Source organism: Bos mutus, chromosome 11, assembly GCF_027580195.1.
Source record: "Bos mutus isolate GX-2022 chromosome 11, NWIPB_WYAK_1.1, whole genome shotgun sequence".
Lineage (NCBI taxonomy): Eukaryota > Metazoa > Chordata > Mammalia > Artiodactyla > Bovidae > Bos > Bos mutus.
The window spans coordinates 12,394,139-12,416,985 of record NC_091627.1 but is presented as its reverse complement, the minus strand read 5'-3'; the positions used below and the strand labels follow the sequence as shown (position 1 = coordinate 12,416,985).

Here is a 22,847-nt window from a genome sequence, read left to right as displayed (position 1 = left end):
AGTCTGGGGCCCCGGGCCTGGGGGAGAGGGGTGGCTCAGACCCCTCCTCTAGAACGCTGCTCAAGGTGGAGCTGCCAGGGAGGGCAGGGGAGGGAGGAGGGGGAGGGAGGGAGGGAGGAGGGGGAGGGGGAGGGGGAGGAGGAGGGGCGGGCGGGCGGGGCCGGGCCTCTGTCCACAGCATTAGTGCTGGTTGGAGGGAGAGGGGGGTGTGGAGCCAGCCTGGCCGCCTGTTCCCACAGCCGCCGAGCAGAGTGCTGCCATGGCGCTGGCCTGGCCTGGGACCCGGGACCCCAGGCCCTCGGCCCATCTCCTGCTGCTGCTGCTGCTGCTGCACAGGGCCCCAGTCCTCGCTCTACCAGCTGGTGAGTTGGGGTCCCAGGCTTGGGGGGCCTGGGGCTAGGTCTATCCACAAAGCAGACAGCCCAGGCCGTGGGGCTGTCCATGTGGGCGCCAGGCCCGACGGTGGGGTGCACAGGGTGTGCTGCTGTGGGGCGCTGGAGCTCGTGCCGTCCAGGGGGACTTTCTGGGGTCCAGAAAAGGGCCAGCTGTGGTCCCTGTGGTCTGGGTAACGGGTGGGCTGTTGTACCCTGTAAGGCGGGGGGTGGGGGGTGTTGGGCTGGGGTGTTCTGCCTGTGAGGCCTGAGTCTGGGGAGTCTGATGTGAGCTGTGTGCAGGTTGTGGACGGTGGGTTGTGGGTGCATTTAAGTTGTGAGGTGGGACAGCTGTCCTGCACGAGCCAGCAGTTGTGTCTGAGGCTCTGTGGGTGTGATGGGCTATATCCCAGTGTGAGTTGTGGGGCATAAGTTATCAAGTGGGATGAACCATCTCTGCTCTTGACATAAGGACGTGGGGTGGGGGCCGCAGACCCCAGCTCAGTGGATTGCGGTGGAGAAGAGGGAAAGAGACGCAGGGTTTCTGCCTGCCTCGCTTTCATGTGTGTGTGTGTGTGTGTGTGTGTGTGTGTGAGGGACAGGGCTGGGGATGCTCTGGGGTCCCTGGGGGGTGGCTGGGTACTGTTGCCCCCCACACTCCTGGCATTCCCAGATCAAGCTGAAAGGGCTTTGTGAAGCCAGACTGTTCACCAAGAGGTTTTTGCTTTTGTCCAAGTGGATTCACGTGTGCGCGGGCTGGAATTCTTCCTGGGGGGTCTGGGGACGCTTTGTCTTGGTCACTATAGCTACAGGGCCAGGCCTGGGAAGCCTTGCGCAGGAGGGTGGCCTGGCCTCTGCAGCCCAGCCACTGGGGGAGCCCCCACCTCCTCAGAGTCCCCCCCGAGGCCCCTACCTGTGACCTTCTTCAGCCTCTAACAGGGCCCAGCTCACAAAACCTTTGTCTCCGCTCCCCTCTGCCGGGTCCTTGGGGAGGATGAGGCCCCCCAGCCCCCACCGTGTGCAGCAAGGAAACTGAGGTGAAGGGAGGGATGGGGGCTTATAAGCTGGGCCCTGAGGCAAATCAAAAAGGAGCTGGGGCCTGCTCTCTGCTCTCTGCACGAGGGGCACGGAGCCCTGGTCTGGGGATCTGGTGTCTGTCCCCAACCCGACAGTGCACACATATAGATCACACACATGCACACACGCACCTGCACACACATGTGCACACATAAGCCACACGTGTGTGTGCACACGCACCCCCACCCCCACAGCAGCACAGTCAGGTGGCGTGCACCAGGGCACACACCACCACATGAACAGGTGTCCACAGGCACATGTAGAGCCAGCACACATGCACTTGAGCACACACACCCACCTGTGTGTGACACACACGCGTGTGCATTCGTTCGCTAGTGTGCCTTCCCGTGAACCTTGTGGCAGAGTGAACACTGAGTAGACGGGCGCTGCAGAAGGGCACGGACACTGATCCACACACTCACCCCCACCTAGCCCTGCTGGGATCCCCAGGGCCAGCCTTTCCCCCTTCGATTTCAGCACAGGGAGCCCCCTCCCTGGGGATCCCCAGAAAGCCTGGGTGGGGGTGCTACGGGCATGAATATTTCTGGAGACCAGGACCCCAGGGTCTGACTGCCAGGAGGGCAAGGGCAGGAGATGACGTCATTTGAAAAGTAATTTCCATTCCAGAGGGGATGGGGTTCTGGATGCCCTGGGCCTCTGGCTCTGCCGCCCACCCCTACCAGGCCCTGAGCGGGGCCCCTCCGTCTGGGCCCGCTCGGCCACAAAAGCCTGGCTGGTTGCTAGGAGAGCACCAAGCATCTTGGAGCACAGTGGGGCATGTCGGGCTCTCACATCCCTCCCTCCCTGCCGCCTGCTCACCCGGGGAGCCCGGCTGACAAAGGGGTGGCGAGTCCAGCCCTTAAACCCAGCTCCTCCTCCAGCCCGAGCTGCGAGGGGACCTGGAAGACAGAGGCGGGGAGAAGGAGCCACATGCTAGCACCCCAACGTCAGGATTTGTTGGATAGTCACTGCTTGCCCCATGTAAAGATACTGAATAAATAATACACCAGCCTTTATGTGGCAGGCACTGTGCTGCTGGATTTTTGTTGTTCAGTTGCTAAGTCATGGCCAACTCTCTGTGGCCCCCTGGACTGCAGCATGCCAGGCTCCTCTGTCCTTCTCCCCGAATTTGCTCAATTTTTCATGTCCATTGAGTCAGTGATGCCATCTAACCATCTCATCCTCTGCTGCCCCCTTCTCTTCTTGCCATCAATCTTTCCCAGTATCAGGGTCTTTTCCAGTGAGTCAGCTCTTTGAGTCAGGTGGCCAAAGTATTGGAACTTTGGCTTTAGCATCAGTCCTTCCAGTGAATATTCAGTTGATTTCCTTTAGGATGGACTGGTTTGATCTCCTTGCAGTCGAAAGCTACTGGACTAGCATGATGGAATTTAATTCTCACAACAGCTCTGTGAGGTCAACTCTGATACCCCCAGTTTACATAGGAGGAAAGCGAGACCCTGAGAAGGTCAGTAACTTGCCCAGAATCACACCTGAGGATTTCACAGCCGCCTATGGGACAAGTCTATGGACAGTCACCTCTCTTCTCTGTGCTTCTGTCTAAAGGCAGCAAACCAGCTCATGCTGAGAGCTGCTACAAGAATTCAGCAAGAAAATGCAGTGGTTCTGTAACTTAGGTTTGGCGTGAAACCCCATTTCAAAGGAAATTTTAGACAGAAGCCAGAGGCCACTAACAGTTAAAAGTGGCCTGTTGGGGTGGCAGGTCTGGAAACCCATCTGCTTCGCCTCACCCTCCTTCCAGAAACTGCCTGCCTCCATGGCCCCAGCCCTCTGAGATCGTGGTTTGGAAACACTGGGATTTGCCAATGAGGACAAAGGACAGGCAGTGGATCCATGACGGCTATTGTTGGGATTATCAAAATGCTGCCTTTTAACCTCAGGAGATAAACATTCTTGTAAAAGACTGTCCCGAACTCTCCTCCCTTGTTAGAGTCCTTTAGCCCTTTCCGGATGCTCTGTCTCAGTTGCGCTGCACTGTTTCAGCCCTGCCCTTGGGGCCTCATGCTGCTAGATGGATAATTTTTTCCCTAGAAGCATGTCTTAAGGGATCTTGGGTGGCTTCTTAGATATATTCTCTTTTTTGCGTTGTCAAGATGAGAAGCTTCACAAAACCCACCTTCAGCAAACACTTCTCATGAGTTGGCAGTTCTCACTAGGCCTGTTACAAGTGCACATAATGTAGGCATTACTAGGCACCAGCAAGGCCTGGAACACCCTGGGATTGCTAGCAGCTGGGTTCAGGGTGGACAGGGAAGACTGCCCTCTCCGCCCAGGCTGATATTGGAAACTGCACTCTTAGGCAAACCTTCTGAGTCTCGAGTCTCTTTCAGTGCCTGGGGGAGGGCGGGCTAGAATGCTCTAAAGTGACAATACGTGGGTGGCAATTTAGAGTTTGCAGGATGGGAGTTTCAGAAGCACTGGGAGATGTGGACTTCTCACAAGGCTGGAAATGATCTGCTGCTTAGTTTTTCGAGGGGTGATCCTGGGCAAGTTAAACAGAAGTTTTCTTAATGGCCCCCATCCTTTCCAGTTTAACTCAAACTCAATAATGTGATAATAGATGTAAGACACGTAGCAGAGCTACACATGTACTCACGAACGGTTCCTGTTACTATAATCCTGTCCTTTGCGCGAAGAAGATTCCTTTCCGGGAGGTGGGTTCTGGGCCTTCCAGGGCAGGGCAGCAGGTCCGAGGGGAGGGGCGAGTGTCCGTTAATCCCTCCCTGGCCAGGTCGTCCCAGGCAGCCTGAGAGGTCAGGAAGGATTTGTAAAGATAAGCACAGGCCCCTCGTCACCCTGGCAACAGGCCACGCCCCTCCAGCCAGACCAGGAAGGCCCCGCCTCTGACCCGCCATCCTCACCTCTCCTCCGCTCAGCCCTGGGCGAGCCTGGCCTCCTGGGCTGGCTCCCTGAAGGCAGAGAGCCTAAGGTCAGTGCTCGTTCCCAAGCCTCAGTGTGCAAAGAACTCCCCAGGAAGCATGCTGCAGTGAAGATTCTTGGGCCCCGGAACCCAACAGTTCTGCATCTCTGGGTCTGGAGTGGGGCCCTAGCATCTGTATTCTTAATACAGGCCCTGGGGTGATGCTGGAACCCCCCAGGGTGGAGGCTCTGGAGCAGTGAGACCTGGGTTTGGATTCCAGGCCCTCTTGGGAAACTGTGAAGTCGCTTATCTCTGAGCGTCGCTTTCCTCAACTGTGAAAAAGGAATGGTAGCACTGTCTACCCCCTAAGGTAAATGTGAAAACAGAGATTACACAAGAGAGATGGCTGTCCCTGTGGTGCAGACCGCCGCTCCACTGCATGCCTCCTGGGACAGAGGGCTCCCTCCCTCTCTGCCTGCAGGAAAACTCCTTCCTCAGTGGGGCCGGGCTCTGTCTCCTGGGGCCACCTGCTCCTTCGGGGACAAAGCACTTTCCCTGTCCCCCCAGGCGCTGTCTCTCCAGTCTGCTCTGAAATAGAGGGTTCTGAATCGGGGGGCAAAGCTCCAGATTGGGGTGGGATCCCTTAGGATGGTCATGCTTTCCTAGTGGCTCAGCGGTAAAGAATCCTCCTGCCAATGTAGGGTATTCGATCCCTGGGTCGGGAAGATCCCCTGGAGAAGGAAATGGTTACCCACTCCAGTATTCTTGCCTGGGAAATCCCATGGAGAGAGGAGCCTGGCAGGATACAGTCCATGGGGTTGCGAGAGTCGGGCACGACTGAGTGACTAAACAACAACAACAACAAGAACCCTTGGGTCACACACACGAAGAGGGACACCTTGTCAGGATCAAATGAAGGGCCTGCTGGCACAGGACCCAGGAGACAGGGTTCCTCACAGTGGGAGCTGCGGGTGCTGTGCTGATCCTCCTGAGGGCTCTGGGTCCAGGGACCCAGGTCAAAATGGCCAGAGTTCTCACTGAAGGCTCACTGGTGCCCAGCAGGGCTTCACTCACGTCCCCTCAGTGGCTCCTCACAACACCCACAAGGTGGGCACTGCTCACACCCCACTGTTCACACAAGCTGGTCTGATGCCCATCACAGCATCCTCCCCTCTCCTTCAGACTGTTTAGCCCTGGGGGACAAGGCTGACCAGCCATCATGGTTCAGGGCGGGAAAAAAACAAGCTGCCCATAAGCCCCTCCCAGAGGCCCAGAAGCCCCCTGTCCTCACCCATGCAACCAGGCTTGGGGGAGTGGGGCTGTGGGCAGAGAGGGTCTGTGAACCTCAGCGCTCCAGGTCGTCTTGGCTGCACAGTGTTTCAGACCCTCTGTCCTCCTTGGCACAGGCCCGGCCCTGGGTGGGTGCTTGCCCCAACCCCCTCTTAGTGAGAATCTCCGGGAGTGAGCCCGGGCTGAGTTGTACCACGTGCTTTGGGAGCCGGGGGTGGGGCTGACAGCAGGTCTCTCCCTGGATCATTGGCTGGTACCTCTGTCTCCCTGCCGGTGGACCGCCCTGCCTGCTGGAATGTGGATGACGCCTGAGAGGCTGTCGAGCCTTATCTGGGGGTCTTTGCTGGGGAGGGGAGGGGAGGCACAGGGCTCGAAGCTGTGCTGGGGCCTGGTTAGTGTCTGGATGACAACCTGGGTGGGGGTGGGGCACCTTGGAGCACCAGGTGCGGGGGTGGGGGATGGAGGGGGGTGGGGGTGTGCCTCCTTCTTGGGGGCCGCTCCCTTCCCCAATCACATACGGAGTTCTTTGAACGTGTGGGCACTTGACTGCCGTCCCAAGGCTTGCAATCTGCCCTCATCCTATCAGGCATGTACGTTATCATCCCTCAGTAGGAGAAACGACTTGCCCGAGGTCTCACAGCTTGTTTTGAACTAGGGTTTGAACCCAGGACTCTCTGCCTTCACAGCTTCTAAGTTCTTACAGGGGCTTCCCTGGTGGCTCAGACAGTAAAGCGTCTGTCTGTAGTGCGGGAGACCCCGGTTCGATCCCTGGGTTGGGAAGATACCCTGGAGAAGGAAATGGCAATCCACTCCAGCACTCTTGCCTGGAAAATCCCATGGACGGAGTCCATGGGGTCGCTTTCACTTTGGGCTTCCCTGGTGGCTCAGACGGTCTTACACCAGCTTGACACTGACAGGCCCTTAGCAAAGGAGGGCGGGAGGGAGGCGGGCCGCAGATCAGGAGGTGACCCTCTAACAGAGGGAGCTCTGCCTCGTGGAGACGTGTCCAGTGGCTGGAGCTGGGAGTTTGGTCAGCATGTCTCACTACCTGCCCTCTACCCTGTGACCGCGGCCAGTGCGGTCGCTCACATTTACTGATGGCAGATCCGGTGAGAAGTTCAGGGAGGGGAAGCAGGGTGGAGCGGGGAGAGGGGCCTTTGAAGTCCTCCATCTCCAGTTTCACGTAGGGATGGAATTACCAGACCCCCAGTGGGAGTGGCGGAGTGGGCAGTGGGAGGCCAGGGACCCCTCCCTAGGTGGGGCTGGAGCATTCGGACGGACCTTGAAGGCTGAGCCAGGACTCAGGCCAGAGACCTCACTTTCACACTTGAGCCTGGACCCGCTCTCCTGTAAAGTGGGCCCAATAGCGCCTGCCTGCAAGGGGTGCTGTGGGGATGTGCGGGCACTGGAGCACGGAGCTCACAGGGTCAGGGGGCGTCTGCTCACTAATCCTGCCTGGGGAGTCAGGCAGCCTGGGTCCTCCTTTACAGAGGAGACACTCCCCAAACCATTCCCAGATCTGGGTGCCTGTTGGGACCTTGTCTGTAGACCCCTTGGCCCTCTCTCCTGAGTCCCGACGACCTCCACTGCTCACCAACTCTGGGATCTGGGGATGGGCCTGAGTGTGGGGAGAGAGGTATCCCAGCAGCCCCTGTCCACCCTGCCCAGCCAGTCTCCTTTCTCTGCAGGGACGGTGCCTTCAGAGACCCCGGGTGCCTGCGCCTCAGACCCATGCGCTCCAGGGACCAAGTGCCAGGCTACAGAGAACGCTGGCTACAGCTGCGTGCCCCTGGAGCCCCGGGGCTGTGCCAGTCAGCCATGCCACCACGGCGCTCTGTGTGTGCCCCAGGGCCCAGGGCCCGATGCCTTCCGCTGCTACTGTGTGCCGGGATTCCAGGGTCCACACTGTGAGCTGGACATCGATGAGTGTGCGTCCCGGCCCTGCCACCATGGGGCCACCTGCCGCAACCTGGCGGATCGTTACGAGTGCCACTGCCCGCTCGGCTATGAAGGTAACGCCCAGCTGCCCCGGAGGCGTGTAATGTCGGTCCTGTCAGCGACTCAGAGGTCAGATCGTGAATTTGGCTTTGGCCTTAGCATAGAGACCCGCTCTAGGCACCCTGGCAGTTCTGGGGTGTACCCACTCTTGGTCGTGCTGCGGAACTGATGCTTCTCAGGCAGCTGGCAGCTCTGGATGAGAATGTGGGTGAGTGAGAACTAGCACGGTGCCTGGCACAGAACAGGCACTGGACAATGTTATTTCAGTCCCTTGTGGGGTTCAGGTGATGCTGGGGGTGGAGACACCCTTCGGGCGTCTCTGGGACTAGAGTACAGATAGGCCTGCTTTGGCTTTAATGAGGACACGTCTAGACAGTATTTCCAGTATCGATTCACTCCAGACCTGTCATTGGTGGCTCATCTGATGCTTCGAGAGCATGAACACCCCTGGTATGGTTCAGGTTGTCATGCAGACCCCCCACCCCTGTGGGCAGCCCCCCCACAGCTCCTGCAGAGACACTGGTGGTCTTGCGCAAACTGTAATGTAGATGTACCCCCAGGGATCTCTGCTGTCTTGAGGGGGACAGTTCCTTCCTCCAAAGTCCCCGTCCCAGTCCCATTCAGGCTCCAAGTTGAGAGCAACCTGGAGCAACTGCATGCACATCAGGAAGGAGGGCACAGCTGGGACAGGTCTGGGGGTGAGGCTGGGTTTAGGGCAGCTGGGAGCCTGCAGTGTGGACACTCTGGGTTCCTGAATTCAGATGACTCCCTCTGACTGCAGAGGGCAGTTTGAGGTCACTCAGAGTTAGGCATACAGACTGGGGGGCTGGCTCCAGGAGAGGAGCTGTATCATGGAGAGACATCTCGGCACACAGATGAAAACGAAACTTCGGAAGTGGGTTCTGTGTACCTTTCTCATCACGTGAGAGTGCAGGTGTCTGGACAGATTAGTTGTGGACGTGTGAGGAGGTCATGCAAAAGGCCTCTGTCTCTGCCAGCATCCACGGGTGTCTGGGCTCCCTGAATGCATTTGTGGGAACCGTCTGGGTGGGGGGCGCCAGCAGGTGTGTGCGTGCCCGGATGTGTGGTGCTGACGCCTTGGGTAATGCTTTCTGGGTGAGCTGTGGACGTGAGTGGGGGCAGCATCTGCTGTGATTCATTTCCTCCTCCTTCCGCTCTGAGCCAGGCGGGGGAGGTTGGGATTCCAGGCGGCCTGGGCCTGGCTCCCCCTGGCACAGAGGGTGGGAGTGGGGCTGGGTCACAGGAAGGAGGGGCTCTGTTTTGTGCTCACTGAGCCGGGAATGGGGGAAGGTTCCAGCTGGAGCCAGCTGGGTCCCTGGCCCCCCATGACCAATCCCACTGAGGGAGCAGAGGCAGGGCCACTGGAGTGTTCGAAGGCAAGTGGGCTCCACGATGAACTCTGGCAGCTCGTTTCCAACCTCTGAGCTCCTCTATCTCCCTTCATCGACACAGCCCCTCCCGCAAGAGTCTCCCAACTGATTTAATTTTGTCCAGGACTGACAGGGTTCCCAGGACACAGGACTTTCAGTTTTAAAAGCAAGACGGTAGTTTGGCAGAAACCAACACAATTCTGTAAAGCAATTATCCTTCAATTTAAAAAAAAAAAAAAAAAAAAAGACGGTACAAGGGAAAACCCGAAGGAGCTGGTTACCTTGGTCCAGCATCTTTCGTTGGGGAGTGCCTCTCCTTGCTGGGGTCCCTCCTTACACCCTCCACAAAAAGCCGACAGAGTGAGCTTTCTAAAATGTAGAAAAGACCGTATAAGTCAGCCGCCTAAAACTTTTAGGATAAGGTCGGATCGTGTTACTTGGCCCCAAGGCCTGTCACCACCCGCTTTCTTGCCCCACCTTCTCCACTCTCCCCTTGTCTTCACCAACAGTCTCCCTGGAATCCAACTACCCGCACAAGCCCTTATCTTAGTCTAGCCAGTGCCTTCTCATCTTTCTCGATTCCCCAGGCTAAGACCCTGACTCTCGCCGTCACAGGATCTAGCACGTACCCACAGTAGCGCTTATCAAAATAGAAAAATCAATCCTCATTTACGTAATATTGACTAATCCCCCGTGTCCCGGGCTAGACTGCGGTGAGCTCTAGGGGGCAGGGAGGTCTGTGTTGTTTCCCTCTCACTGCCATTGCTGGCTCAAGAAACACCTGCTCTGGAAAGACGCACCAACGGATCCTCTCCGGATCCTGACATTCCGCTGCTGGTCACACTGTCTGGAGTGGGTCTGGGGTCAGCCTGGCTCGGCTTCTTCCGCTCTCCCTCTGGGCGTGCAGCTGTCCGTCTGTCTCGGGCCCTGTCCAGGCGTGACCTGCGAGACGGAGGTGGACGAGTGCGCCTCGGCGCCCTGCCTGCACGGGGGCTCGTGCCTGGACGGCGTGGGCTCATACCGCTGCGTGTGCGCGCCGGGCTACGGGGGCGCCAGCTGCCAGCTGGACCTGGACGAGTGCCAGAGCCAGCCGTGCGCACACGGGGGCGTGTGCCGCGACCTGGTCAACGGGTGAGCGGGAGGCCGTGCCCCCGGGCGGGGAGGCTGCGCGGTGTGCCGGCGCGGGGGTACGGGGAGGGGCGCGAGGCAGGGTACGGTGGAGGCAGGGGGCTGGGGGCTCGGGCACGTCCTCAGCTCGGGCCGCGCGCCCCCTTCAGGTTCCGGTGCGACTGCGCGGACACGGGCTACGAGGGCGAGCGCTGCGAGCTAGAGGTTCTGGAGTGCGCGTCGGCGCCCTGCGCGAACAACGCGTCCTGCCTCGAGGGCCTCGGGAGCTTCCGCTGCCTCTGCTGGCCAGGTGTGTGGGCATGCGCGCGCGCGCTCCCAGGGGGCCGGGGGCACAGGGTGCGGCGGCCCGGCCTGGGATGCCAGTGCGGGTGTGCGCTGGTGCAGAGTGCGCGCACGTGACTGCAGCTTCTCTGGGCCTCAGTTTCCCGATCTGCGAAGCAGGGCTGATCATAGCACTTACCCCTGGGCTGTTGGGAGCCGCTGCTGCTGCCTGCTCGCGCAGTCCTGTCAGACTCTTTGCGATCCCACGGACTGTAGCCTGCCAGGCTCCTCTGTCCGTGGGATTATCAGAATACTGGCGTCCGTTGCCATTTCCTTCTCCAGGGAAACTTTCTCCGGATCCAACCCAGGTCTCCGGCTTGGCAGGTGGATTCTTTACCACTGAACCACCTGGGAAGCCCGTTGTGAGGAGAGTAAATGAGTAAAGCCCACGAAGCCTTGGCACAGGGCCCTGCAGGAGCAGAGTGCTCAGTGATACTAGAAATAGTAATGATATTAGTCACATGTTGCTGGTGAAGGCGGTCCCGGTCACTCCTGTCCCGTGTGCCCCTGCCTCAGAGTATCTGGATTGGTGTTCTGAGTTGCTGTCCCAGCCTGGCCCTGGTGGGCTGGGCAGCAGTGGAGGAGTGCTGCCTGGTGGCCCCGTGTGACCTGATGCCCATGTGTGTGTCCCTAGGCTACAGTGGCGAGCGGTGCGAGGTGGATGAGGACGAATGTGCGGTGGGCCCCTGCCAGCATGGGGGCCAGTGCCTGCAGCGCTCGGATCCAACCCTCTATGGGGGCATCCAGGCCACTTTCCCAGATGACTTCAGCTTTCGCCAGGCTGCTGGCTTCGTGTGCCGCTGCCCTCCGGGCTTTGAGGGTGAGCCCCCTGCCCCCCTTCTAGGGAAGCAGGTCTGTAGTGTCCAAGTGCAGGGGAGGGATGCTGGAGTTGGGTTCAAGCATTTCTCTCTGGTCTCAGTCTCCCTAGCCGTAAAAATGGGCCCTTTCCAGTCCAGCTGGGCTCTGAGGAGGCGGAGGGAACCACAACTGGGCCTCTTGCAGGGGATGACTGCGGCGAGGATGTAGATGAGTGTGCCTCTCGGCCGTGCCTCAGTGGAGGCCTCTGCCAGGACCTGCCCAATGGCTTCCAGTGCCACTGTCCAGACGGCTACACAGGTGCCCGGGGTCGGGTGGGCACTGGGGCAGGGCCAGGTCAGAGTTGGTGGGCCTGGGGCAAGAAGAGCCCCTCTGGCTGATGTGTGGAGGCTGGGTTGATGGGGTTAAGGACATTAGGGAGGAGGTAGGGGCAGTGGCCCAGGCAACAGGAGAGAGGGCTGAGCTGTGACCTGGGCTTAGGGGGTGGGAGTGGAGGGAAAATGTTTTGGAGTAGAGGTTGAGAAATACTTACTAGGGGCATGCTCCAGGTCCTGAGGGTTATTCCAGGCATGAGGGGGATGTGTCAGAGATGAGGGCTGAGTTTCTGCCCTGGGTGGCACTGGGTAGAGAGGATGGTGGGTTCAGTCATCCACCCTGAGTCTGTTTGTGGAGCACCCACGGGAAGGAGTCTGGGTGGGGGGCTGAGACTGGGGGTCAGGAGGGTCATCCTGGCAGTTGGGGTCAGAGGCAGCCGAGGTTGTCCGGGAGGAAGTGTGGGATGATGGGCAGAGAGAACTCTAGACACCTGACATCGAAGGGCTGGGCAGAGGCTGGGGCCTGCGGGGAAGGGGACAGAGGAGGTGGAAGCGGCAGGGTGGTGTGTGGGTGGAGGGTGGGGGGCGTGTTACGGAAAGCTGAGGGACAGTGTCTGGAGAAGGGTGGGCGGGAGCTGGGTCTGCAGAGGCCTCTCCCTGCCTCGGGTACGGCGGACACACAGACACACAGACATCCTTCCCTGCGGACACTGATGAGCCCGAGGAGCGTCCCTGCTCTTCTGGAATGCCTGTGGCACCTCCCCCTGCCCGCCCGCATTCCTGCTCAGAATGCAGGGCCTCCTCTCCCTGGCACGGTTCCTGGGCACTGGCTCCCCAGCCCAGGGGAAGGAGGGGGCGATAACTGCCATCCCTTCCACCCTCACCCACACACAGATGCTGGGGTTCAGCCTCCCACTCCCGGGTGGCCAATACCCCTGGGCACCCTGCAGGCCCATCTCCTCCCCGCCACGCCCCAGAGCTGGGGTTCCCTGAGTCCTGCCCCAGAGGCAGTGGCCTCGTGGGTGCCTGGCACACAGTGGGCCCACGGCAGCACGCCCTGCTCTGCAGAGCACTCTCTGCACTGTGCTTCTCCTCAGCAGGGCCCCTGAGCTCGGGCTCTGACCCCCCGGCCTTACAGAGGAAGCCGGAGGGGCTCTCTCGTGGGTGTGTCATCCCCCAGGTTCAGTAGGGTCAGCGGAAGCCCAGCTCCTCCCCACGCTGAGCTCAGCTGACGGGTGACAGGGAGGTCAGCCCTCTGAGGTAAGGGCCCGGGAGAGGGAACCCCGGCTGTGGGGCTGGGCTCCTTGCCATCCTCCCTTTGGGTTGTGCTGGGCGTGGGGGAGGCCAGTGCCTGGCATTCCAGAGTCCGTGCTGAAGGAGGAGGCGGCCGGCCAGGCGGGGAGCACGGCTCCCCAGCCTCGGTGCCTGCCCGCCATTCTCAGCCCGTCCGTGGGGACATGCAATGGGGCTGCGGGCTCTGGGGACCTTCCTGCGGGTGTTGTGGCTCCTGGCAGGTAGGCAGGGTGGGGCCCTCAGGCAGGCGGAGGTGGAGTGCTGGGGCTGGCTGTCCCCGGAAGGTGGCGGTGGTTTGTGGGCTGACTGGGGCCAGGATTCAAATCCTGCTGGCTTCTCTAAGTTTGGGTCCCCCCTGGCTGGGTTACGCAGGCAGGTCTGGCCTCAGTGGTTGTGTGGAGGTTGTGACTGAGCAGGGGTGGGGCTGTGGCTTCTAGATCCATTCTGGGGCCAGACTACCTGACCTGGGGGCTCCTGGAAGGGAGGGTGACCCCACTGCCAGAGCGAGGGTCCTAGGGCAGAGGGATGGGGGTGGCATTAGAGCCAGGGCCTGCTCCAGTGCCACAGATGCATACACCCACCTCCGCTCCCTATTCCATTTCATCGCTCTGTTCACAAGGGCCATGTCATGTCCTTTGCTGGGCACCAAGGACGTACCCAGGCCCCTGGAGAAGATCTCAACTGTGTAAACAGATATTTTCAATCCAGGGTTCTGGGGAACTGTGCCTGGGAGTAGGCAAGGAATTGGGAGGGACACAGTAGCTTGCGGTTGAGGGCCAGGGAAGGCCTCCTAGAGGACTGGCCATTTGAATTTGGGCTTTGCTGGATGAGTAGGAGTTTGAAAGGCAGGGTTAGGAAAATGAGGCATGCCGAGCAGAGGGAGCAGTATGAGCGAAAGCCCAGAGGCAGGACTTCCAGGAAATGCTTGGAGGAACAGGCAGCTCGAGGTCTGTAGGAAGGCGGGTTGACATCTGAATGCTTGATAGTGCCCAGGCCATGAGGGATCAGGAGTGCCAGGGGGAGTGATGGGACATTACGCAGCAGAGGAGCTGGGCCAGGTCACGAGTTAGATCTCTGGCTGCTCGTAGAGGCGGATGATGGAGGGGGTTCTGAAGACTGGTGAACTAGAGGACGCTAGACTGTGGCCCAGAGAGTTCGTGAGTCCGGGAAGGCAAGGTGGGAGGAAAGCAGGCACTGGCGAGCGTGTAGGGGATGGACCTCACAGGGCCCGAAGACTCACCAGACGTGGGAACAAAGGGAGCATCCTGGATTCCAGCCTCTGGGGACTTCTGAGGACCTCAAGAAGTCCTTTGAGAACTGGGAATGGGTTCAGTTGATGGATACTGAGCTCCTTGTCCCAAGAGGCAGGTAGGCTCTGGGTCAAGACTGTGGTTCTGGCCTTGGTGCTGAGCCTTGGCCTGGTCTCTCCCGAAGGCCCGACGTGTCAGGAAGACATGGACGAATGCCTGTCGGAGCCTTGCCTCCATGGTGGGACCTGTGAAGACACCGTGGCAGGCTACATCTGTGGGTGCCCCAAGGCCTGGGGTGGATTGGATTGTTCTGTGCCACTCACCGGCTGCCAGGGCCACACTTGCCCACCGACTGCCACCTGCGTCCCTACCTTCGAGTCAGGGGTTCACAGTTACACCTGCCGCTGCCCACCTGGTACCCATGGACCTTTCTGTGGCCAGAATACTACATTCTCCATGGTGGCTGGGAACCCCGTACGGGCTTCGGTGCCAGCTGGCAGCTCCCTAGGTCTTGCCCTGAGGTTTCGTACCACGATACGTGTGGGTGCCTTGGCCACGTGCTCTGACACTCAAGGCAGCGTGGAGCTGGCGCTGGTGGAGGCCAGGCTTCAGGCCACACTCTGGAGCCACGGCAAGAATGTGCTCGTCCTGAGGCTGCTGGAACCACCCCTCAATGATGGCCACTGGCACCGAGTGGAGGTGACGCTCCGCCTGGGGGTCCTGGAGTTGCGGCTCTGGCATGAAGGCTGTCCCGCCCACCTCTGTGTGGCCTCCAGTCCCATGGCCACGGCTGCCCCGGCCCCCACGCCTGCTGGGTCCCGCTTCACCCAGCTGGGCGGCGTGGCCTTTGCAGGCTGCCTCCAGGATGTGCAGGTGGATGGGCATCTCCTGCTGCCCGAGGACCTTGGTGAGAATGTCCTCCTGGGCTGCTGGCACCAGGAGCACTGCCAGCCTCCGCCTTGTGCCCACGGAGGGGTCTGCGTGGACCTGTGGACTCACTTCCATTGTGACTGCCCCCGGCCCTACAGCGGTCCCACGTGTGCTGATGGTGAGGCACGGGCCAGGTGGGCCCCAGGGCAGCGGCTGTGCCTGCCGTGGCCTGCAGGCCTCACGCCTGGCACCCTCTCTCCCTGCAGAGGTTCCTGCTGCCACCTTTGGCTTGGGGGGCACCCTGAGCTCTGCCTCCTTCCTACTCGACCAGCCGCCAGGCCCCAACCTCACCGTGTCCTTCCTCCTCCGCACCCGGGAACCTGCTGGCCTTCTGCTCCAGCTCACCAACGATTCGGTCGCTGGCCTGACAGTGTTCCTGAGCGAGGGCCAGATCCGGGCCGAGGCACTGGGCAGTCCTGCTCTGGTGCTCCCGGGGCGCTGGGATGACGGGCTCCGCCACCTGGTGACACTCAGCTTCGGGCCTGATCAGCTGTGGGGTGTGGGGCAGCAGGTGCACGTGGGCGGCAGGCTCCTCCCTGGTGACGCCGAGCCCTGGGGTGGGCCCTTCCGAGGCTGCATGCAGGACGTGCGACTCAATGACCTCCACCTCCCCTTCTTTCCACCACTGCTGGGGAACTCCAGCCTGCCCAGCGTGCCCGGCCACGGGCAGTCCTGGAACCTCACCATGGGCTGCGTCTCTGAGGACACATGCAATGTGAGTGCCAAGAGGAAGGGGTGGGTCCTTTTTCCAGGATCTTCCCTGCATCTCTGGGAGTCAGCATGCCCTTCTACTGGTCAGGGTAGCACCAGGAGGTGGGGCGTCTGCCCATGGTTCCAAGGCTGAAGACAGAGCAGGGTTCGCTTCCATTTCTTTTCTGGCAAGCTGATCTTGCCCTCTGGTAGTCCCCATACCTCCCCTCTCAGTTGTGGTCTGAGACAGACACCCTAGCCTGGGCAGAGGGCTGCCCAAGACTTTCTGCAGGAGTTTGGTGGACAGAGACACCCAGGGTCATGAACAAAGCACCAGCCCTAGAATTGGAATAGCCTGGGTGTGAGCTTGGGCTGCTCTGTTTACTGCCTTGGTGACTCAGGCAGTTGGGTTCTCCTGAGCCTCAGTTTCCTCATCTGAAAAATGGGAATGCTAGGTACTTTCCTATCTGTTTGTGAGGAGGTGATGTATCTGCAGTAGGTGCCCAGTGAAGAGCCACTGTAGGGATGTTTACGGTGGGGAGATGCCAGCCCCAGGCCTGAGCCAGTCCCTGTCCCGATTCTCCTGCAGCCTGAGCCCTGTCTCAATGGTGGGACTTGCCTCGTCACCTGGAATGACTTCCACTGCACCTGCCCTGCCAACTTCACTGGGCCCACGTGTGCCCAGCAGCTGTGGTGTCCTGGCCAGCCCTGTCTCCCGCCTGCCACCTGTGAGGAGGTCCCTGATGGCTTTGTCTGTGAGTGCCTGCCCTGGGCAGCCCACATGCTGGACACCCAAGCTGGCTTAGATCCGTCACCTGCCTCAGGGCTCAGGGACAGTAGACAGGATGGTTGCAGCCTGGAGGAGGAGAGCACTTGCTAGGTTTTCAAGGGCGAATAAGACCTTGGGCAGAGGGAGCGACATATCAGCAAGGGGGCAAAGCACGTGCAAAGGCCTGTGAGGTTTATAAGAACTTGGGACTTTCTGGGGGAGCCATGGGGGCGCCAGCAGGAGAAGCCCATGCTCAGCATTTTAAAAAGAAGACAGTTCAAAGGATTGCAGTGAAGAGCGAGTGGGCGGATTTTCTGAAGGGGTGTTACTGCCTGGTTTGTGACCTGGGGGGCAGCGTGGCTGCCCAGAGTTGGTTCTCTGGAGGTAAGAGAGTTCTATGAGGTACGGGGAACACTTCCTGGGATTAGATCCTAGGTGGGTGTGTGTGCCCCCAGGCCCAAACGGCGGGGGTTGGGGGAGTGGAGGCGGCGAATGGTCCCCACATCACCCAGGTGTGCTTGGGTTGGGGTGGGGGCCGAGAGGCCGTCCTCCGACGCTCTCTCCCCTCGCAGGTGTGGCGGAGGCCACGTTCCGCGAGGGACCCCCGGCGGAATTCAGCGGGCACAACGCGTCATCGGGCAGCGCTCTCAGCGGCCTCTCGCTGGTCTTCCGCACTCGCGACCCCGAGGCAGGGCTGTTGCGCGCTGAGGACGGCCCGGCCGCCGTGTGGCTGGCGGTGCGCAACGGCTCGCTGGCGGCCGGCGTGCGCAGCGGCGCCGGTTTGCCCCGCGCGGTGCTGCCAGCGCCCGGGCCGCGTGTGGCCGACGGCGCCTGGCACCGCGTGCGCCTGGCCATGGAGCAGCCCGCGGCCGTCGCTTCGCGCTGGCTGCTCTGGCTGGACGGCGCGGCGACGCCGGTGTCGCTGCGTGGCCTGGCCGGCGACCTGGACTTCCTGCGCGGCCCGGGCGCCGCGCGAGTCCTGCTGGCCGAGAACTTCACGGGCTGCCTGGGCCGCGTGGCGCTCGGCGGCCACCCGCTACCCCTGGCGCGCCCGCGGCCCGGCGCGGCCCCCGGCTCCCGCGAGCCCTTCTCGGCCCGGCCCGGAGCGCCCGCCCCGCACCTCGGCTGCAGCGGCGCTCCCGTGTGTGTCCCCTCGCCCTGCCTGCACGGCGGCGCCTGCCGCGACCTCTTCGACGCCTTCGCCTGCGCCTGCGGCCCGGGCTGGGAGGGCCCGCGCTGCGAGGACCGCGCCGACCCGTGTCGCTCGGCGCCCTGCGCCCGCGGCCGCTGCCACGCACACCCAGACGGTCACTTCGAGTGCCGCTGCCCGCCTGGCTTCGCAGGCCCGCGCTGCAGGTGCGGTCGGCCGGCCGGGGTGGCCTGGGTCCGAGGGGTGAGGAGTTGAGGGTAGGCCCCCGGGGGCGGTGGATGGGACAGACTACACTGGAAGCCCGACTGGGGAAGCGCTGGTTCCATCGGCCAGCCCCGTCCCTTCTCTGAGCCACTTCGCTGTGATCTGTAACTTGGGAACAACAGCCCCCTAGCGTTGCCAGATAAAATACAGGACACCCGGGTGAATTTAAAGTTGAGATAAACAAAGCTGTCCTCTGGGAGTGGGGGTGGGGGAACCAGAGCTAGTGTTGGAAGAAAACTTAAGAGGCTCTCCTGCGGAGCTGCCCATCACGGACATCTCCCCCCTCCCTGAGTCCCGTGGGACAGGGGCAGAGAAGGATGCTCGGAGTCTTGGCCGCTTCCCATATTCAGTTTGGCTATGACTTCTAGCTCTTTCGGATCCAAGCTTATGGAAGGGTGTCTGGCAGAGGTCTGACTCCCCTTCTCCCTGCAAAGAAGGTCAGGCTTTATGTCCAGGAGCCTGCTCTTACCCCGGGAGGGTCCTTACCTTTCATCAGCTCCTCAAAGGTCTCTGAGCCGCCAAGGGTTCTGCCAGGGTCTAGCTGTGGTACACCTTGTTGGGGGTGGGGCTGGAGCAGTAGAGTGGCAGCCCGGTGTCCCACCCCTCCCACCCCAGACACTACTTCCACGACTTCCAGCAGGGTCTGTCGGAGGTGGCCCTGAATTCCTTGGATGATGATGCAGAAGGCTCAGGTTGCCTGAGTGACCCACAGGGCGTGGGGTGGGCCAGGTCCCCTGTGTCCTCTCCCAAGTCCAGCCCCTGTGCTTTCTCTCAGGTTGCCTGTCCCACCAGAGGGGTGCAGCCTGAACATCACCTGTCTCAACGGTGGCCAGTGTGAGGAGGGGCCCCAGGGGGCCAACTGCAGCTGCCAGGAGAGCTTTGCTGGGCAGAGGTGGGTCTGGGCTCCGTAAGCCTGGGAGGTGCGCTGGGGAGTGTGGAGAGTACAGATCCAAAGGCAGGGAGTGGACGTCCGGATCCCCTCCAACCAGGGTGGGTGAAGTGGGGTATGGATCCTTGCTCACCTAGTCAGACCTTACTGTCATCACTGCGCTAGACACTCCACCTCTGTCACCTGAGATCTTTCCTTCTGGGGCTTCCAAGACCATCATCCTCTGTTACCAGACACCTGCTGGAGAGTAGTTGCCTAGTGGTGTTTCTTAGAGCACCACACTCAGCATCAGGACCACGTGGGGATACTATGCAAATAGAGGCTCTGGGTCCTCCTGTCGGAGTCAGCATCCCTGGGCAGGCGCCTTTACACAGGCTCCCCTGTGCTTTCAATGGAGTGAGAGGGTGGTTCTTGGTCACGAGTGTTGGGGTGAAGGGGTCTGCTGCATAATGAGGGTCGTATTCAACTTAGGTCCCCCTGGCAGGGCCCAACCGGGTTGGGACCGTGCTGGGGGCAGCGGGTGAGCGGCGTGGAGGGTGTGGGGCGGATTTGAGGAGGTAAAGGAGCTGGGGGAGCTAGAGGCAGCCTGGGAGGGAGCAGCTTCCTCAGCCCCGCCCTCTTCCCTGCCTCCCAGATGTCAGATCCCCTGTGAAGCCAACCCCTGCTTGAATGGGGGCACCTGCCGGGCAGCTGATGGGGTGTACGAATGTGTCTGCAATGCCAGGTTCTCAGGCCAGTTCTGCGAAGTGGTGGTGAGTGATGGCCGACGGGGAGGGTGGCTTGTTTTGGACTTTGTGAGATGATGTTGTGGGGGGCGGGGGGCGTGTGTACAGGGCCTGTGGAGTTATTCCTGGACCTGTCACAGGGTGGGGAGTAGCAGGCCAAGGAGACAGGGCCCTTCCACACCCCTGCACAGGAGGTCTGTTCATTCTGGGGGAGCCTGGGGACCGCCCCCTCCTCCCCCACCGACCATTCCTCTGGGGACCGCAGTGAATTCTGGGATTTACGTTGGTGGATATAGGAGCCTGTAATCTCTGGTGGTTTCTGAGCCAGGTTTGGAAAGTAGGAAGATTTGGGGAGCCCAGGACTCTAAGCCAGAGAAGGCTTGGCTGCCGTGAAGCCAGGCGCAGCTGAAGGGGGCGGTGGAGGGGGGGAATAGATGGGGGCCAGCAGGCAGCCTGAGCATGGACCTCCCTCTGGCCCCCTCCCCTCCAAGGGGGCAGAGCGGACTCTGCAGGCCCAGGCAGAAGTGAGCCAGAGTGGGCCTGGCAAGGGAGGGGCACGAAGCCTCGGGAGGCGCCTTGATCTCCACAGGCTTCTGGCGGGCCGGGTCATAAACCCCAATCCCCTCTGCTTCTGGGGAAATGCTTCCTTTCAAGTTGAACTTTACAGCCTCTGGCTCCCCCTCCCGCCCTCCTCCTAGGGAGGAAATGGCTTTACAGCTCCCCCAGGCTGGAGGCTGGCCTGCCCTGGTTGCTTCGGGGCTGGGGTGAATTTTTCTCTACAGCCTTGGGCACCTTCTTCAGAGCTGGGGGCTGAGACTGGGACCCAGGCTGCAGTGGGCTGAGAGGTCTCATGGGATGGAGGGAGGGCCGATGAATCTGAGACCCTGGGCCTCTGCCCCCTCCCCAGAAATCTGTGATTCTGGGGCTCTAGAGCTCCAGGTCTGTAGAATCTTTTGATGGGGCATCCAGGTGTCTGTCTGGGCCCCCCACAGCCTGGTCTGTGTATCTCCTGGGGGTGGGGGCCGGCTGGGGGACTCTGAGCTCACCATCAACCAGGTCAGCCTGCTCCACCTCATGCCCTGCATGGGCCCCCTGGCCCTGAGATGCCTCCCACTTGGGGCTTAGGCATGGTCTTTGCAGACCTTCAAAAAACCAGAGCGCCCTTTGGGGTTGGGAAGCATCAAGTCCCATCACTTGTTTGGGTGTCTCTTGAGAGAGGTGGGGTGGCAGGGCTGGGTGCTGAGGCCCACCTTGGCCAGCTGAAGGAAGGACCTTTGGCTGGAATTCGAGACTGCAGGATGGTAGTGTGAGCTGGGCATGGCATGGCATGGTGTTGGGGGTGGACAGAGGGCAGTGCCAGTCCTGGTTCATCAGCCCCTAGTCGTGTGTCTGGGGGAATCTGGGCAGAGCCTCCGTGTTCTCCTCTCATACTTACCGAGTGTCTACTGAGCAGGCTGTCCTCTCAGTGTTTTGGGGATACACGGGTGGACAAAATAAACCACAGATTCCTGTCCTCACGGGCAGCCTCGCTCTCACTTCATCAGATCACTGTGAGGTTTACGTGAAACCCCACGCTTGGGGTTGAGCTCCTACTAGGCATTCAGTAAATGTGTTTCTCTTCTACTGGAAGTCCTTGGTTGTACAGGAATCCCCTTGCAGTGGCTATGATAGGTGGCTCCTTTGCTCGCATACCCCTGGGGCCAGGTCTCTCACTCGCTCTCAGGGAAGCTTCCGCCCCATGGTGCTTTTTTCCTCTCCTTTGCAGGGCCTGGGGTTGGGGTGGGGTCTCCCCAGCTCCACTGTCTCAGGCCTCTTACTGCGTCTCTTGCAGAAAGGCCTACCACTGCCGCTGCCGTTCCCGCTGCTGGAGGTAGCAGTGCCCGCGGCCTGCGCCTGCCTCCTCCTCCTCCTCTTGGGCCTCCTCTCAGGGATCCTGGCGGCCAGAAAGCGCCGCCAGTCAGAGGGCACCTACAGTCCGAGCCAGCAGGAGGTGGCCGGAGCCCGGCTGGAGATGGACAGCGTCCTCAAGGTGCCGCCCGAGGAGAGACTCATCTAGGCCCACCTGGCTGCAGCTCCAGCCCCTGTGAGGGCCTCGATTTCTACCTGGAGACCCAAGGAGGCCACTTCTGGGAGCCTGCAGGGAAATGGCTGGCCACTTCTTAGCCTTGGAGAGCTGCTGCAGGGCTCAGGATACCTGCTGGGCAAGTGTCCCCTTTGCCAGGAGCCCCTGCCCCTGCCCCGTGCTGGGCTGAGGGGAAGGGGCACGCTCAGGGAAACAGAGGCGCCTGTAACGTTGTGGACATTCACTGTCCAGCCGCCAGGTCTCACCTCGGCAGATGCACGGCTGTGCTGGGAGAAGCACCTGTGGGTGCACACGATGTGTTTTGGGGTGTGTGTGTATACGTACATGTGTGTAAGTGTGTGTGTACCCGGGACTGTTGATCTGCAGATACCCGTGTGAGTGTTAGGGATGGGGTCGTGGGCATGTTGTCCTTGTTTGTGCGTGTGATCGTGTAGTGGGTGCAGCTGGCCCCACGGAGGAGCAGCTGGGCGGAGGAGACCACCTTCTCTGTCCTGGGACAGGGGCAGCCCAGGGCCACGAGTGCTCCTGGAGGCCAGGCCAGGGCTGGCCCAAGGACCAGAGCCCCAGCTCTGGCAGCTTCTCCCACCTCCCGTCTCCGGAGGCCTGGAGGCAGCTGGAAATCAGCAGGATGGGGGGCAGGAGCCAGAGGTTAATATATGAGCTCCCGGTTCTCCAAACAGATGCTCCTGGAGGGAGATTTGACTGCCCTGCGCTGGAGCCAGGCGCTGTCTGGGATGTGGACTGCAGGGCAGACCTGCAGGAGCCGGGGGTGGAGTTGGGGGGGTAGTGTCTGGGCCCGCACAGTCTGCCTCCTGCGGGCCTGTTGCTCGGAGAACGCGGAAAGCAGCCCTGGCCTACCTCACAGGGCTGTTGTGAAGATGGTGGGTGACTATGGGGAAGGATGGGGCTCTGGGATTCGTTACAGTCCAGCCTGCTGTGGGGCTACCTGGGTCGTCCTGTTAGGTGTCCGGAAGGGAGAGGGAGGGCACGGGGAAGGGGCCTCCCCGAGGGGGCGATGAGGATGGAGGAGCCACCCTCCCTGCCCACCTTGTGCTTCTCCAGTTCCTTCCGCACCAGCGAGGCTGCTCCTTCACCTGCAGACCAGTCGCCTCCCTAACGGTCGCTGGGAGGATTTGAGGAGAGGATGCGTAGGAAGCCCTCAGGGTTGTTCCCTGAGGCAGGTGCTCAGCAAACATTGGCACCACCTCTGTGTCGGGGCT

At 60.9% G+C, this 22,847-nt stretch overlaps 1 protein-coding gene across 4 annotated transcripts; it reads left to right on the top strand.

Moving 5' to 3' along the window:
* Positions 1 to 192: 192 nt before the first annotated feature.
* CRB2 (crumbs cell polarity complex component 2) lies at positions 193 to 22,831 on the top strand. Of its 4 annotated transcripts, XM_070379013.1 has the most exons (13): positions 193 to 362; positions 7,305 to 7,628; positions 9,941 to 10,136; positions 10,283 to 10,422; positions 11,089 to 11,274; positions 11,457 to 11,570; positions 14,312 to 15,175; positions 15,264 to 15,772; positions 16,337 to 16,502; positions 17,089 to 17,872; positions 18,706 to 18,822; positions 19,454 to 19,571; positions 21,376 to 22,831. In XM_070379013.1, the coding sequence occupies exons 1-13, from the start codon at positions 260 to 262 to the stop codon at positions 21,598 to 21,600; spliced, it is 3,846 nt and encodes a 1,281-aa protein (XP_070235114.1). In that variant the 5' UTR covers positions 193 to 259; the 3' UTR covers positions 21,601 to 22,831. The 4 variants fall into 4 exon arrangements, with proteins under 4 accessions (XP_070235114.1, XP_070235115.1, XP_070235116.1 ...); XM_070379014.1 differs by lacking the exon at positions 11,457 to 11,570; XM_070379015.1 differs by lacking the exons at positions 9,941 to 10,136; positions 10,283 to 10,422.
* The last annotated feature ends 16 nt before the right edge of the window (positions 22,832 to 22,847 follow it).